General features: G+C 38.0%; 1 protein-coding gene across 2 annotated transcripts; it reads left to right on the forward strand.

Annotated features, from left to right (window-relative positions):
• The first annotated feature begins 9,433 nt into the window (after nucleotides 1-9,433).
• LOC149807471 (uncharacterized) lies at nucleotides 9,434-16,277 on the forward strand. Of its 2 annotated transcripts, XM_089939605.1 has the most exons (3): nucleotides 9,434-10,198; nucleotides 11,360-11,471; nucleotides 13,158-16,277. In XM_089939605.1, the coding sequence occupies exons 1-3, from the start codon at nucleotides 9,545-9,547 to the stop codon at nucleotides 13,178-13,180; spliced, it is 789 nt and encodes a 262-aa protein (XP_089795731.1). In that variant the 5' UTR covers nucleotides 9,434-9,544; the 3' UTR covers nucleotides 13,181-16,277. The 2 variants fall into 2 exon arrangements, with proteins under 2 accessions (XP_089795731.1, XP_089795802.1); XM_089939676.1 differs by lacking the exon at nucleotides 13,158-16,277 and having other exon boundaries at nucleotides 11,365-11,471.
• Nucleotides 16,278-16,368: the final 91 nt, after the last annotated feature.

Consider the following 16,368-nt stretch of genomic DNA (forward strand, 5'->3'; position numbering starts at 1 on the left):
AAGGAATTGAATTATCTGATGGTCTCGACAGTGAAAAAATATTATCCGATTATGAGATTATTAACGAACAGTCGAAACGGGGGCGTTTTACCCTGGCCCGCGAGTATTTTTTTATAAAACGATTACAACATACGATTAATGAGAACCTGTACCACAATGACGCAAATGCATTCATTGGACTATTTACTGCCGTTGAAATAATACGAAAAAAACTCGGACGTGTTTATGAACGACGCCGGGAGATTTCTAGTAAGATCAAAAACATTAGAAGGATTATAGACGAAAACTCCGTGGAGCCCCCGATGGTACACTCGGCGGAAAATTAGAAAATTGCGGATCAATTTACAATAATGGTAGGTGAATCACTTACTACTCGGCTAGCCAGAGAGCGACTAGCAGCGCTTAAAAAGTTTATACCGTTACGAGACAGAGTGAGAGAGAAACTTCAAACGCGACAACAAATGCAAACCGATTTTACTGTTGGAAGCGAACAGTTATTTGCCCCGGTAACTAAAGCGACTAAGGATGTTACAGCTGCAACAGAACGAGCAATATACGGGGATATTCCTAAGGAGGGCGAACGGAAAGAGGCGCCTCTTCTTCCTGTACTTGAAAATATAGCAGCAGAGACAGAACAAACACAGCAACGGATAAAACAACTTTCCAGTGATATAAAAACCCAACGAGAGTATGAACGATTAGCTGATATTGATGATTCTGAACAGGGTGATGTTGGTGAACTTCAAAAAATTTCCACTCAAAAAGGAGTCCCCTTTATAGATAAACTCACTGAAGGGGCTATAGCACAAATAAAACGACCTCAATTACTGAAATCCGACGAGTATAGGGTTTTTGGTAATTTTGCCGCTCAAAGCTATCATTCAAGAAAAAACTTTTTAAAAGACGAGTATAAAAACAGTAATATAAAACGAGATGACTGGGTTAATTGGTTGTATAAAACGAATAAAGAGATTGATCGCTTGGATACAAAAGAATTGGGATATAAAGAATTTAAAAAAGGAATTGATGATTATGATATACGACAACAACAAGAAATACTACAACAGCAAAAAGAAGAAGTCCAAGAAAAACGTCAAAAAAAAGCTGGTTCTAAAAAAACAAGCGGAGAGGGGTATCCAAGTGGTAGTGGTCTAGTTGAAAACGCTAGTGTTACCTGCCCTAATAGTGTTCTCAGTGATATATCACGGCTAGAGGTATTAATTGGAGGAAAACGAGCCGGAAATAACTCTACGGAAATAATCAATGAGGCCGCTGATATTTGCAAGCGGTTATTTGCAGGCGGTATTATGGACATTAATGCATATCGAACGCTCATAGACGAGCTCGTGGATGATTAATTGGAAAACTGGTGTTTTTAATAAGGATGATCATACACTACAACCATGATAAACCAGTACTCGTCTACGTGGTAAACTCGCGATTGCCTATTTACCGCGCGTACTATGGAGATGGTCTCGGTAGCACCATTGCGGGGTTATTTACAAGAATGGCTCCAAAAGTAGCGCCGTTAGCCAAACAATTAGGAATGAAGGCTATTGATGTTATTCGTGATAAGGGTATTAGTGCCATTGGAGATGTTGCCGGAAAGGCGCTTTCAGCCGCGCGGGACAAACTAATGTCGTTGGTAAAATCCAGGAGAAAAAAACAGAAACCACCGGTAATGCCATCAACGACAGTGATGCCTGCAAATGTCAGTAAAGTAATAAATAACGCCGTGGAAGAAAAACTAGAGTCGTTGGCGGCTCAGTCATCCACCAACGCACCCATGAACGCAGTAGCGGGAGAGTGGTCTTAAACAGAATTCAAAGAATTTACGACGAAAAAATCGCAATTGAAAACATCAACATGATAAATAATAGAAATGTTTGCGCGAACCGCTGATCCCGCGTTTGATATGGACGCCCCAGTGCGCAGGGATGATTCTGTCCGTGATTATCAATATTATTCTTATTATGCAGCGCAACCCGACCTACGATCGCGAATTGAACTTCAGGTCCAAGATACCAGTAAATACTTTCTGCCGTGTGAAGCGTTTATCGAAATCGAGGGAGAACTCGTGACAAATGCCGCCGATAATGCACCGTACGCAGATGACGATCATGTTCGAGTTGGTTTCGTCAACAACGGTATCATGGCGTTATTTGAGAGCGCCAGATATCTTATTGACGGGCGAGAAATTGAATCAATAGAACGCGAGGTTGATGTTGCAACGACGATAATTGGGTTAGCGAGATATTCGGATGATTACACAAGATCGGCGGGTCCATCTATGATGTTTGCGAAGGACTCCGCCGATAACGCTGATCATTTTCAGTACATCAACGTGCTGGTGGAAAAAGATACCGCAACTAACCAGGATGAAGCAACCAATCCAGATCGCAGGGTAAAACCAGGCGCTAATTTCACTGTTATAAAAAGTCTTAACGATAATTACAATATGGGATTCGCAGCACGAATGTTGATGCTAAAAAGACCACGCCGACAGTTTTCATGCGCGATTCCACTCCATCACATATTTGGATTCTGCAGAAATGTTAGAAAAGTTATCTATGGGGTCAAGCATACAATCGCGCTGACGCGAAGGGGCGATGATAACAATGCAATATGGCATGCTGCTGGCGTCGCTGCCGGTAAGGTTGTTTTAACTAAAATGGCATTGTGGATGCCGGTGCTGACTCCATCAGTTACCACGGAGGCACGATTGTTAGCATTTATGGAACAGGGAGGGAAATCGTTGATGAGTTGGCTAGCGGTAACAACTGATGCTAAAGAGGATAACGTCGCCGATACGTTTACATGGCACTTGGCATCAAAACAAGGTGTTTCAGCCCCGCGTCATATTTTTATAGCGCTACAGAATAGGGGACGATTGGGTAATCAAGAACACAGCCATATGATATTTGATCAATTAGGAGTCAGGGATGTTTCGCTGAGAATAAACGGACAACAGGAACCATCCGAGGATATACAGCTTAATTACGGCGACAACCATATCGCACGTGTGTATCATCGATTGCTGTCATATATGGGTCGTGATCAAAACGTCGACACTGGTTTGCAAATATCACAACTTGATTTTAAAAAACTGTATCCGATTTATTATTTTTCGTTGGAACATCTCGATTTAACGAGACAATCCGTCGTTGATATACACTTCCGAGCTCGTATAGCCCCGGGTAATGTTAATTATAGAGCGGTTGCTGTCATTCTCAGCGATAAATCAATGCTGCTAGAAGGTGTTGGTGGACGAATGAGAATCGTTGATGCGCCAGTGGAAAACATGTAATTGAAAGCATAAACGCGTTTACAATAAAATGTCGTATAGTGTCGTCAGTGTAGAGTTGACTGATGGTCAAGTCAAGAAATTACGATCAAAGTCGGCTAAACAATGCGGGACCACAATAACGCTGAAGCCGTCGCAGATGGCAGGTGGTAATCATAAGATATCGTTGACGGCGCGTCAAATAAAACATTTCAATGATGCGATGAAGAATAAAAAAGGTGTTCAAATAGATTTTTCAGCCGCAGCAATTAAAAACATGGAAAAGACCGGTGGGATATTTCCGCTGTTAGCTGCGATTCCGGCATTGATTGCCGCGGCCGCACCAGCAGTGGCTAAGGCGGCGGCGTTAGGAGCCGTTGGTACCGCGGCGGGGATGGCATTGAAGAAGGCAACCGGGAAAGGCTACAAAAAAAACGACCCGTGACCGGAAAGGGTCTAAGACTACCGGGAACCCCGTATTCATGGTACTCGGGAAAGGGTCTAAGACTACCGGGAACCGTTTAATGACTCCCATGTCTAATTTTGATTTAATAGGCGCCGCAAACGCGCTAGCGATAAAAAACTTCAGAGGTGTTTTTATGAGGGATCAATTACCGGCGGCACCAAGGAATACTGAAACAGGCATAATTAACCTCGATGGGTCCTCCGGAGCGGGAACTCATTGGGTTGCATACGCGATTGATCCGCGTGCGATCGTCTATTTTGATTCATACGGGTTAGCCCCGCCGAAAGAGTTCATGCGGTATGTCCGGGCGTGTTCGGCCCGGGTTTTTTATTCCACGCTGCCAACACAGCGATTAAGCGACCCACCGATATGTGGCCGCGAGGTATTGAACGTACTTGCGGCGATTTCATCATCGCGAAAACCACCTCATGTGGTTGTAAACGAATACACTAGTGGGGTCGTAGAAGCTCAACGGATTTTAGAGAATAACATTTACAATAATAATGATTGATATCTGGGGACGACCGGTTTCGGCGCTGAAAAAGCCCACGGAAACGCCCGCCACCGATGACATAAAAAAACTAATTGAGGATGAAATCGCTGATACGTTGAACTTAACCAGTGTTGACCCAGATGAAATAGTTGTATTTCAAGACCGCCAGGGTAAATTGAAATCCAGTAATATGTCGCTGAATGACGTTTTAATACGACAGCGTGATGCCGCCGAGGGCACTATCGCGTTGTATACCGGCGACGGACGACTCAAACCGGGTGAATCCATCTTGACAATAAATGGAAAAATAAGTACACTTGGCGACAATTATATAACCATGTCAAATTCGTTAAAGGGTTTACGTGGTGAATTTAACTTTCATGGAGAACAGTTCAGGTCGATGATAACGCACGTCAGCGAAATGCGAGACATTGTTAATAGTTTTTTTCGGGGACCCCCGACGGCAGACGAACCAAATCTTGTAATAATAAAAAATGCTATTTCGGATCTTATGGAGATGTCGGCCAATTTACCCCCGTTGCGAAAAAATGTTAACAGGATCGATGACAACTTTGATAAATTCTTTGGTAAAAAAAATACCAAGCCGGATGAGATTACAATAACTATAAATGATATCACTGCGTATGGACAGGAAATAAAAACAATCAAAACTGATGTTGCAACAAACAAAAGGAGTGTAGACGCGCATGAACGGGAAATAGAAATAATCGGCGCTAATGTTGCAACGATCATAAATAATGTAGACTCGCATGGACGGAAAATAGAAACAATCAAAACTGATGTTACAACGATCATAAATAATATGGACGCGCATACACAGGAAATAGGAACAATCAAAACTGATATTGAAGCGAACAAAAAGGGTGTGGACGCGCATACACAGGAAATAGGAACAATCAAAACTGATGTCGAAGCGAACAAAAAAAATGTAGACGCGTATTGGCGGGGAATAGGATTAATTAAAACTGATGTTGCAGCGAATAAAAAAGGTATGGACGTGCATACATATGAAATAGAAACAATCAAACTTGATGTTGCAGCGAACAAAAAAAGTATGACCGAGAATACACGGGAAATAGAAATAATCAAAACTAATGTTGCAGCGAACAAGAATAATATAGACGCGAGTTGGCGGGGAGTAGGAATAGTTATAACTGATGTTGAAGCGATTAAAGACAGACTACCGAGAATGGCAGAGCAACTCGAAAAAATAAAAAACCCTCATGAGAACATCATCAACACAGTATACACAATTCGGCATGGATCATTCGATTGGACTCTTACACAGAATACAGTAAATATCACCGCAACTGTTAAGGGTATTTATCGACTGACACTGGTTTCAATGATGCAGTTTAATATATTATCGTCGAGTTCATCCGGGTTTAACAATACAATATCAACAATTATAGACAAGGACGCAACTGAACCGTTTACAATTTATGCCGTTGATGGAAATTTAACCAGGGCAAACATTACATGGTATGTGGAATTTGTAGCGAATCTAAGTAATTAAAAACACTAGCTCTTTTAAAATAAAAATGACCACCAAGGAAATTGAATCAGAGGTATCACCGACGTCACATCAATATCGATTCGATACCGCAAAAGAATTTTCCGCGAATTTGAAAACGCTTTCCGAACAATACCGTGCAAAAATAAAAAAATACCGTCGTAAAATAACCGCCATCGACGCGGTCGTGTACTCGGTGTCGGGTATAGTAGCTGGCGCCGGTGTTATTTTATCCACGGTGACCACGATAACCCCGATCGCTGTTCCAATCGCTGTCTCCGCGATGACAACAGTTGCTGGAGTTGCCAACGCAATCACTAGGAAGATATCATCGTGTTTTCAGAAAAAACTCAACGAGTATACAGTAAAACATCAAATAGTATCCGACGCATACTCGAAATTATCCGGGTTGATCTCGTTATCGATTGATAATTTGTTCGTATCCGATGTTGAATTCTCCACGATGGTCCAGTTATATAGCTCCGCGATGTCAAAAATCGAGGATTTTCAACTGGAAGCCGAAACCACCTGGTTGTTAAAATTAGACACTAAAAACAACGAATAATAATAATGTCGCTGAACCCCGAAGGGTTTCAATTACTTCAGCGGATCGCGGAGAACACCACTCCGGTACAAACAAATATGATATCGATAACGTCAACGAAACCCGAATTTAGTGTGAACTTCCCATCGCCGGTTCCAGTGAAGGAAATAGCGATGGCAAAATTGCGAGTATATCACAGTTGGCCTAATATCCGAGCGGACGCATTTAACGGACAACAACCTAATAACTCGCTGGTTTTTGCACGGACAAATAAACCCGATGGAACCCCAAACTGGGAGGAGGTTACAATACCAACTGGGTCATACCAAATAGAACAAATCAATAAAGAATTTCAACGCAGGATAAAATCAATCACAGGAAAGGAATCAAAAATAGCTATTACGGTTCATGAACCGACGTTATCGTCGACGATTGAAATAAGCACACCGGGGTATATGGTTGATATTTATAACAGTTCAATAAGAACCATACTAGGATGGCCTGAGAATCCACCCGCGGACACCCCCTCATCAACTATCCTCAGACACGATAACGGAGATGATGGTAGGCATATTGCTCCATACAACGTAAATATTGCATCGGTGATAGCGATCAATCTAGTGTGTGATGTTATCGAAGGGAGTTATCAGGTGGATACCAAACAATCAAATCAAGCTCAACAGGGGTATATCCTTTATTCGTTTTCACCAACAGCCCCTCCGGGATTTTTGATCATTGAGAGTCCGATTAATCCGGTCTATATGCGATGCCATGATCGGTTTTTAACGAGAATTAATTTCAGACTTACCGATCAGTCAAATAACCTAATTGATCTGCAAGAGGAGGAGTTAGTGATCACTCTGTTTGTAAGATCATAGCAGCAGAGGGGGCAATGACATCGACGCGGTCGTCGATGTGCTTACCGGACGCTGACGACGCTGGGGATCGACGCGCAGAAGGTGTTAATTAAACCAAATGACGTTTGGACGATCCCCCAACGACGACGTCGTTTTTTTTTTACCAGGCGCTGACGACACCGGATCGTTGAGTTGCAGAAAGTAATAATTAAGCAAAATAACGATTGGACAAAATGTTCGATTCGCCCCCTCTGCTGCTGTCAACATAGGTATGTGAAAGTTGCTTTCCATGGGTTGGTGGTTGTTTTTTCCCCCTAGTTCTTCTTCTACCAAATTATACTGGTCGACATGTATAGCACATCTTGCGCTGAGAAATGGCGTTAAATCCCAAGACAATAACAACGACTAAAGTACCCTGCACCCCCACCCCACCACATTTGGACACGCACTAAGGTCTGGTGAATTTTAATTATTCCTTACATTTTCGAGGAATATTATATTGATTAAATTTCCCACTGATTACAAATTTTCGCAATTTGCATTTTAAGATGTATAACGTACTGTCAATTTTGTTTTTAAATTGCCTGTCTCAGGCACGCGATACATTACATATTTTCAAAACAGTTCTATAATATATATAGTGTTACATTCTAATATCGTTATCAAAGATTATATGTATTACGTGAAGGATGCGTACCTACCTACCTACCTACCTACCTATCTACATACATACATATATAAATATATACATGTTAGATAAGTATATCGCTTACTACAATGAGTATACCCGCGTAAAAATAAAGACACACGCAAGTAATTGCATGTGCGTATTTGAGGACACACGGTTCACCACAGAGTTTGAGGCCCCTAGGCTCTTGTTTAAATAAAACGTTTGGAAATGAATCGAATGCCAAAAACAAGCCCATATAATTTACTATGTACTATGTACAGATTTAAACAACAACTGAGTGCACAACGAAGGGCACGTAGGCTATTATTGTGAGAATTTCAAGGCGCCTTAGAGATTGAGGCTCGGGTCAAATGGCTCCCTCCCTCTCGCCCCCTCTGATTGGGTTTGGGAATGGTATTTTATGGAGAAAGAAAATGTACATGTCAGTTCAGAGATACTGAAAGATAGGTTGATTACTAGAGGAAGATGAATTATTTTGCAATTCACTTGTGAGATTTGGAACTTGCAGAAATACGAATTAGGGGTTCTATAGGTATTTTAGCGTTGTTTCTTCTTTAAACTAGTTTTACACATAAGATAGTATGGCATTCGTTTATTACTAAATATTTCCGCTGTTTCTAAAATTTTCAATAGCAAATGTCTGAAAGGCAAGCAACCAGTTTAGTGTTTACTTTCATGGAACACATGTAGGTCAAACTGTAACGTCTCTTGGCAGGGATGAATCATCGTCTGAGGTTGAAAAAGATCACTGTATTTCATCTAGGACATTTGTACAGCCGTATAACTGTTTTTATGTTTAGAATGATTCGAGCAAAACACCAAAACTATTTAAATCGATATTTCTTTTACTCTTCCAAAGTATTGACAGATATTAAAATGTAGCTACTTTACGCTTGACATAGAGTTCAGCTGCCATTGTAACAGAAAAGGGGTCCTCAAAGTGAAAGATGTAAATATCCGACAAAACTCGTTATTTTCCAAATCCGTTTGTCTTGAAGGAAAAAAAAATCAGATCCAAGTTCGAACAATACAAAGAATACTGATATGTTGCGAATACCATGTTATATTTTATTGCCACGCTTTGAATAAGAAAATAATAAAATTTGTTCCTGAGATAGTGCATGTTTGTTGCATGTGCATATTGGGGGTCATACAGGACATAACAACATACATTGGGGGGGACATCAATGACATAACATTACGGCGTGGGTTTACATAGAAATGCTCTTGGGGAAGAAAAAAAAGGGGGGGGGGATCCATTGATAAATAGGTCTATATGTTTCGATATGTATAAAATATTTATGTACATCTATTTTCTACTTCTTAATATACCTATCTATCTACCATCCATTAGACTGCCTGTTTTATATCTGGAGAGAAAGAACCATTATAGCATATAAATATTTTGCTTTACAAGTTTTAAAACGAAGCAACAGCATAAACGCAAATTTTCTGTACGATCGATTATGACTGAGTCATAGTCTTTTCTTATCACAAGGCCAATATCAGTGATTAGTATTTGCACTGTGCCGTGTTTGCAAATTATCATAGTGTCTCTTGATTTACGCAGGTAATATCTTTGTTGACTGGAGGACAATGAAGCTACTCCAAAGTGAAAACACCACAACTTAATCTAAGACATTTGAAAACGCTGATTATTTATATTTGTTATAAACATGGGTGTGTCACTGAGTAAGGTTAGATCCCGAAAAGCTGCAAAATGGAAAAAGAAAGGATGCAGGAAGACTGACTCGTATTATGACAATGAAGAGGTCGGTGATGAATCACTCAATTCACAAACATTTGTGAAAGTTCCATATGGAGATCAAAATAGTGAAGAAGTGGAAGGAAATACAAAAATAAAGCTGAAATATGAAAAGAGAGAGGAACCTGAATCAATAATATTAGAAAAACACCCGAAAGATGAAAATTTGGAAGTGAGAAAGTTGCAGGAAGAGAACGAACAACTTCAAACCCGTCTGAAGCGAATGACGGTCGATTCAGCCACTGTAAAAAAAACGCCAGTCCGAATGTCCGATGCTTCAACGTCCACTGGCCATCAAATGTCAAGTGAAAACTGGACAAGGGCTGTTGATGCTGCTACAAACACAGATAAAGACACGTTACAGGAAGCCAACATAATTAAATTAGAGTCGTATGTCAATGGCGAAAATATTCTAGTTGGAAGGAACAATACCGTGAACATTTTTGAACGCACCACCTCGGATGAAATTGCCGTTAGAGATGCGAGAATACAAAAGCTGGAGAAAATCAACAAATCTTTACTGAAGAAGCTTCAATCACTACGGGAGGAGCTTAAATCAGAAACGGTAAAGTTGTTATGAATTTAACATTTACAGTAGACATCAAAAGAAAAACGAAAAGAATATTTTTTGTTTGTATAAGATTTAAAGTACTGTGACCACTAGCAATATGTATTTGGAGTTCCATTTTGTATTGTAATGTGTCATTATTTCATGCAGAAACTATCCTTGCAGTTTTACATTAAAACAAAGTTATTGCTTTGCCTCCTCTTACAGTGATTTACTTAAACGTAACCCATTTTCGACACCAGTTTTGCGTCGGTACTTCGGGAATGCATCTTTAGAAATCAATATATCCACGAAAGTAGGCCGTTGCTTGCGTACTGATTTGCTTAAGGAAGAAACATATATTATGACTTAAAGAATTCTTACTCCTATTACATTTCTTCCATTGTCACACATTTTCTTTCTTTCTTTTTTGTTACTGTTAACTCGATCTTTTTTCTTTGCATTTGCTGTTGTTTATCTTTGTTGTTTATCTTTGTATATAGTTATGAGTGCATAACTGCTTTGATAATTTTGTATTTTGATAATTGTGAAGTGTTGTGGCGTGATTTGGATTTTTAACGTAGCTTTAACAATTTTTCAGTCATATCGCTACGATGTATGCAATGTGGCAGTTTATAGTGATGTCTAGCACTGAGGCATCATGCCGCAGACATGTAGCATGATGTCCCACCCAGTCACATTATCCTGACACCAGGCCGACCAGTCCTAACACTAAATTCTTAATGCTGAGCGCCAAGCGAGGCAGCTGTTAGTACCACTTTTGTAAGTCTTTGGTATGACTCTGCCGGGGATCGAACCCACGACCTCCCGCATCCGAGGCGGACGCTCTAACCAATCTAACTAACTTTATATTTTGATAATTGTGAAGAATATACTATTTACTTATTGTATTTATAAACACTCAATGATATAATTTAATCAGCTATTATGTTAAAAATGTGTTTTCGATTGAAAAAAGAAGAACGTTTTAAGCTACTTTTTTCGTGTTAATCCATATATTCGTGCTTAGCTTTGTAAATTTTATAATTGCGTCATTTAGTCATACAGCTTTGATTGGTTATTATAACTCTGTAAGCTGAAGTTCTGATAACCCTCATTTGTTAATTTGCTATTACTTTAAAGGTTGGGTAGTGTAATTATTCAAGCCAAATGTTTCAGAATAGAGCTCAAAGTCTGCAAGCTGCCAACCTCATTTTGAGACGCCAGAACGATGAATTTGAGGCTAGACAGACTAAGATGTTGGAAACGTCATTGCCTTTTAAAGCTTCAGGTAAAAATGACAAAAAAAACCCACTTTGTTATCTAGAAAGGAATGGAATCAAAGCAATAGATGATGCAGATAACTAAATTTTGAAGTTTATACAATTTTCAGACAGAAAAAAATATATATTTCAGTCAGCAAGGATTTCATCGTTTATAGGTTCACGAAAGGAGAAAATAAATAACAGCTTTTAGTTAGCTTTAGATTCAGTGGACATTCAATTGAGCAAGCAGCAAGATTTAGCAATGTTCGTGGGATTCGATGATGTTGTTTCAACATATGGCACATGTATTTAAGAAAAAATTGAATCGTCGGATACATGGATTGTTTTGGAAAAGTTTAAAGAAACAGTTATCCTGTCGATGTAAAAGTTATTTTCGCCTCCTAACATCTGATATATATATCCGAAAAGATTACATGTTAAGAATATCGGGAAACATTTAAATCTGAACACATTCAATGATCTATATGTATATTAAAGAAAGACCTGTTAATGTTGTGCGATATTTGTGAGGAGCCTGGCAGTGTTCATATTATGATCCCCACAAACTTGACCCAGTACATTATTATTGGCACCCGGTAAAGTTCAATAACCCCCGCTTAAATATAGCGGATACAGAGATGGAACTTTTGACATGTCTATGCCATTTTCCTTCTGAATGTGAGTGGAATAAGACGTGTAGTTCCATTAATGACGTATAGATGTGCAAAAGAAAAATCACGAATACTACATGTACTGCGATTAAAAATGAAAAAATGGCGAGTAAGAATTGTCAAGGTCAGTGTCATTCAATTTGCACCTAGATGCCAAAAACAGTTATGGTTGAGGCATGAATCAATACGTGCTGCTCGAAAGCTATAGATGGACATTAGACAAGCAAATGATATGGGTAGAAAATTATATGTTCAAAATATCAGATGGTTGTAATACCAGTCGCATGCGAGTTTGGAGATTCATTTACGCTTACAGGACCATTTCAAGCACTACGTGTTGGCTCATGAAAAAATACTTTCAGTTAAAAATGATTTATCAGATTCGCAGAAGTTAAACAAAAATGTTTATAACATTGCAAAATTGATAGAACTGAAACTTTACATACAGTTTGGTTTACAACTGATAAAATACACCGAGTGGTCTTGTGTAAGCATCAACCTTTGCTAAAATCCGACGCTGAACTGAATACCAAGTTTGAGACAAAACGTTTTATACTACTTAGAAATGACTCATTTAAATTGACGAACACTGTGTTGATGAATAGATGGGATTTCTCATAAACAAAACCCCAACAGCTTAAATATGTACTGATGAAAATACATATTTAAATATAAGAAGAATCTATCATTTGCAATAAGAACAATTATGGAGAACAAATTGTGTTATTAAATATTAAAACAATAAAGTAAACGGACCAGACCAAATTACATTGGATTTAAAATTTTCCCGTCATTGAAGTGGCTGACATGTAATTTACTACAAGCTGAGAAAGAAATGATGATGATAGAAAGAGTCTGTAGCACCATATACAATCATGGTATCAGGTTCTTTCAAATGCATATTATATTGCTAACGCTTTTAAATCAAAGATACAAACTTTTGTGCTTGTATTAAACGACGTACATCACACATTTTTCTACCTCCACATTTATATTTATAGAATATTGTACACCAAAACACTCTCCTCTTGTCTTTTGCAGATTTCATCAGATATCTCTATTAGATGCTGGCTGCTCATTGCCGCAAAACACGGAATTCTGTCCACTGTCGAGAATAATTAAATCGAATTCACGTTGGCAAATTATTGGTTTGCATGCCTTTGGAGATGCCATATAATGTAGTTATATATGAAATAAGTCATGAACGACCTATTTTATATGTTGAAATGTTATTATTATTATTATTATTATTATTATTAGCATTAGTAGTAGTAGTAGTAGTAGTAGTAGTAGTAAAAATAATGGTCATTTAAACACTATATCGATATCGACGGTGTTAAAATAGACCACGATTCATTTTGGGTCTCCCACCTCCAGGTTACAAAGTTTGATTGAATTAGGTCTTCACCTTTGAAAATATTCATCTTAGAAATTCTTGTTAGATCTCGAAGTATAACCTTTGAACTTGTAGATTAAGTTGGATTGTAACGCTGGTCAATAGAGATAGTAAATTGTAGACGGTTGTTACATGTAACTACTTCTTTGTACAACCCTCCCCCAAAACCTATCCACGAAGATCATACGATATATTTATCAACCTATTGCTATAGTTTCACAGTCTTGTACATAGTAATATCACATCAATTCTCATGTTAACTGTTTAGAGATTTCAACTACCCAGATTTGTTAATCATTAAATGTTTATATATTTAATGTTAAATATAAAAATGATAGCATAGATGTAACTTTAGTTTGCAATATTTCATTTATAAAATTTGGACATGATATAATTTCAGTGAATAAATTTCCTTCACAGAAAATAATCGGTTACTTGTTCCGACATCAAAAGAGGCCAGGGTTTATTCTGAAATGTATTTGCCTTTGCATATGAAAATAATTAAAATTTATTCGAGAGCTCAGCAAACAGGATCAAATTACACATTGATGCCAATACTCTTTCAAAAAATGAGTGAAATACCGCTTAATATATTTTATCAAGGCAACAATTAAGATGGATTTATAATCTTAACACGTAATATGAACTGCAGTAAAAATACGAAATATTTGAACATCACAAGATGTTGAACAAACATTCTATCAATTTAGATTCACGTGTTAACAAATTGGATAAAACAGCTGCGCGGCTCTCTCAAGAGTCCTTTCATACACTTAATTGAAAAATGATACAAGTTTACAATCTGGATACAATTGAAAACAGTCTTCTTTGCTTGCTTATTAAGATGCATTCTGTGACCATAAAATCTACATTCCATGGAGGAAATATTTGTTTAAAATATCATGACATATTTCAGTTTGTGAAAAAGGTATTTCTTGAATATATCTGACAAGTTAGGTAAAACAAACTTAGCATCATTGTGACATTGTTTCGTAGTGTTGCTCCAAAAACAGAGAACACTTTTAACAAAGTTCCGTACAGTGACTCATAAGTTCCAAAATAAAACTGGAACGTGAAAACGGGTGTTATATGCTAAATAAGACGCAGGTATATACTTTCACAATCTTTACAATTATAAAGATTTTGCTGAAATAATTAAAAAAACATGAAATATCTTAACAAAATTTCAATGCATAGTGAGTTGCTAAATAACACAATTCTTAACATCGAGTAATTTAAAGAGCTGATAATCAAATCAGTCTGTTCCTACATAAACTCAGAATAGCTATGTATGTAGCCGTTTCATCCCGTATTGTCATGCATTTTCAAAATTTCTCTGTACAATCCCCTTTTCTGTCAACTAAACCATCACCATTAATAATTTGTATTTGACTCTGTTGTGTCTATTGTTTTACCCGAGTTCAATATAGTTCTGGTTTGTTACAAATGCTCAATAGTGTCAGTATTTTACCAGGGTAACTGGTTTAACGTGTCGTAAATTGTACTATATTTGAAAAAAAATCATTGATATATGCGCGCACGCACGTGTGTGAGAGAGAGAGAGAGAGAGAGTGTGAGAGAGAGTAATTCAAATTTGAGAGCTACTTGTATGTTCATTCCTTTTTATGTATTGCTACAAAGTATATTTGATATCACTATTATATTTTAATGTTATGATCAGTTTGACTGAATAGTTAATAAGGTTCATGCGTATTACCTCATATTATTTTCAGTTTATATTGATCGCTTTCGGATAAAGAAATAGAAAGACATCGGTAACGGCTATGTTTATACTGCAGAACTAGTTTAGTGAAGGGGAGGGGTTGAGGGGGAGAGAGTAGGGGATATCAAGGCGGATAAAGAATAGGTATTGAAATAAAAGAGGGGACTAAAACTTGGTAATAGTGGGCATATTACATCAATACAGCCTTGGAAAATGTTTATCTGATACAATGTATTCATAAACCGACTTCTTAGATTATGTGTTGGGCATATCAGGTTTTCTCTATGCCGATAGGAACAATGGGACGCAGACTTAGCTACACTCTATTCCACCTATTTGAGTGTTCGTTGTCTGATACACGTTTTAATTCGTCTCTCACTTGCTGGAACGAATACCATACAGTTATTGGAAATTCCTCTCGTGCTTCCGTTCAGTTATTACCTGAACAACCTAATTTTACCTGTCCAAAACTCCGTTCACTAGTCTGTGCGTCCGTATTCCATCTTTTTGTTTGTGCGTGTATGGACCAGTCCGTGCAAATGTTCATCCGTCTGACTGCACGTCATTCAACACTTTTATTCGTTTATAATTTTTTCTGACCATCAGTTCCTTCAGACATCCATGTGCCAATTGGCCATTTATCTATTCACTCTTTGCTGATCCGTCCTTTTCTCTTTTCATCTCTTCATCCGTCCGCTTGTTCGTCCTATTTTCATCCATCTATTGTTTTGCTTGTCTGCCAGTCGAAACAATCGTCTGTTTGTCTCGTCAGAACATTTAATGTTTTATATCGTCTTCATATTCCTTTTATTCAAAGAGAAGATCTAATAAAAATGTAATGCACCACGAAAGTTTGCTTTCATTTTACTGTTGTACCTCCCATTTTGCACTTCAGAAGAGGATTGTTAAACTTATTAAGATGAGTGAAGTTAAAGAGGAAGCTATAGATCTGAAAAGAAGAGTTGAGATTATTATCGTATGCATACCTGCTTACCTACATGCACTGTATAATATATACAACAATTGCATATTTGAAAATAACTGTAAATGCATGTAATTCGAAAAAAAAAATCTTCAAACACATTTGCTTAATGTTATCTTGAGTGTTTTCCCATTTTGTCGAGCATCCAAGC

Source organism: Sinohyriopsis cumingii, chromosome 1, assembly GCF_028554795.1.
Source record: "Sinohyriopsis cumingii isolate HCF-2022 chromosome 1, ASM2855479v2, whole genome shotgun sequence".
In the NCBI taxonomy this organism is placed as follows: Eukaryota; Metazoa; Mollusca; class Bivalvia; order Unionida; family Unionidae; genus Sinohyriopsis; species Sinohyriopsis cumingii.

What these genes read in the sequence shown, in the direction of transcription:
- LOC149807471 (XM_089939605.1), top strand. Translation starts at nt 9,545, where the DNA reads ATGGGTGTGTCACTGAGTAAGGTTAGATCCCGAAAAGCTGCAAAATGG. An exon ending in AGGAGCTTAAATCAGAAACG is followed by an intron (nt 10,199 to 11,359) that starts GTAAAGTTGTTA and finishes CAAATGTTTCAG; the next exon opens with AATAGAGCTCAAAGTCTGCA. An exon ending in ATTGCCTTTTAAAGCTTCAG is followed by an intron (nt 11,472 to 13,157) that starts GTAAAAATGACA and finishes TGTCTTTTGCAG; the next exon opens with ATTTCATCAGATATCTCTAT.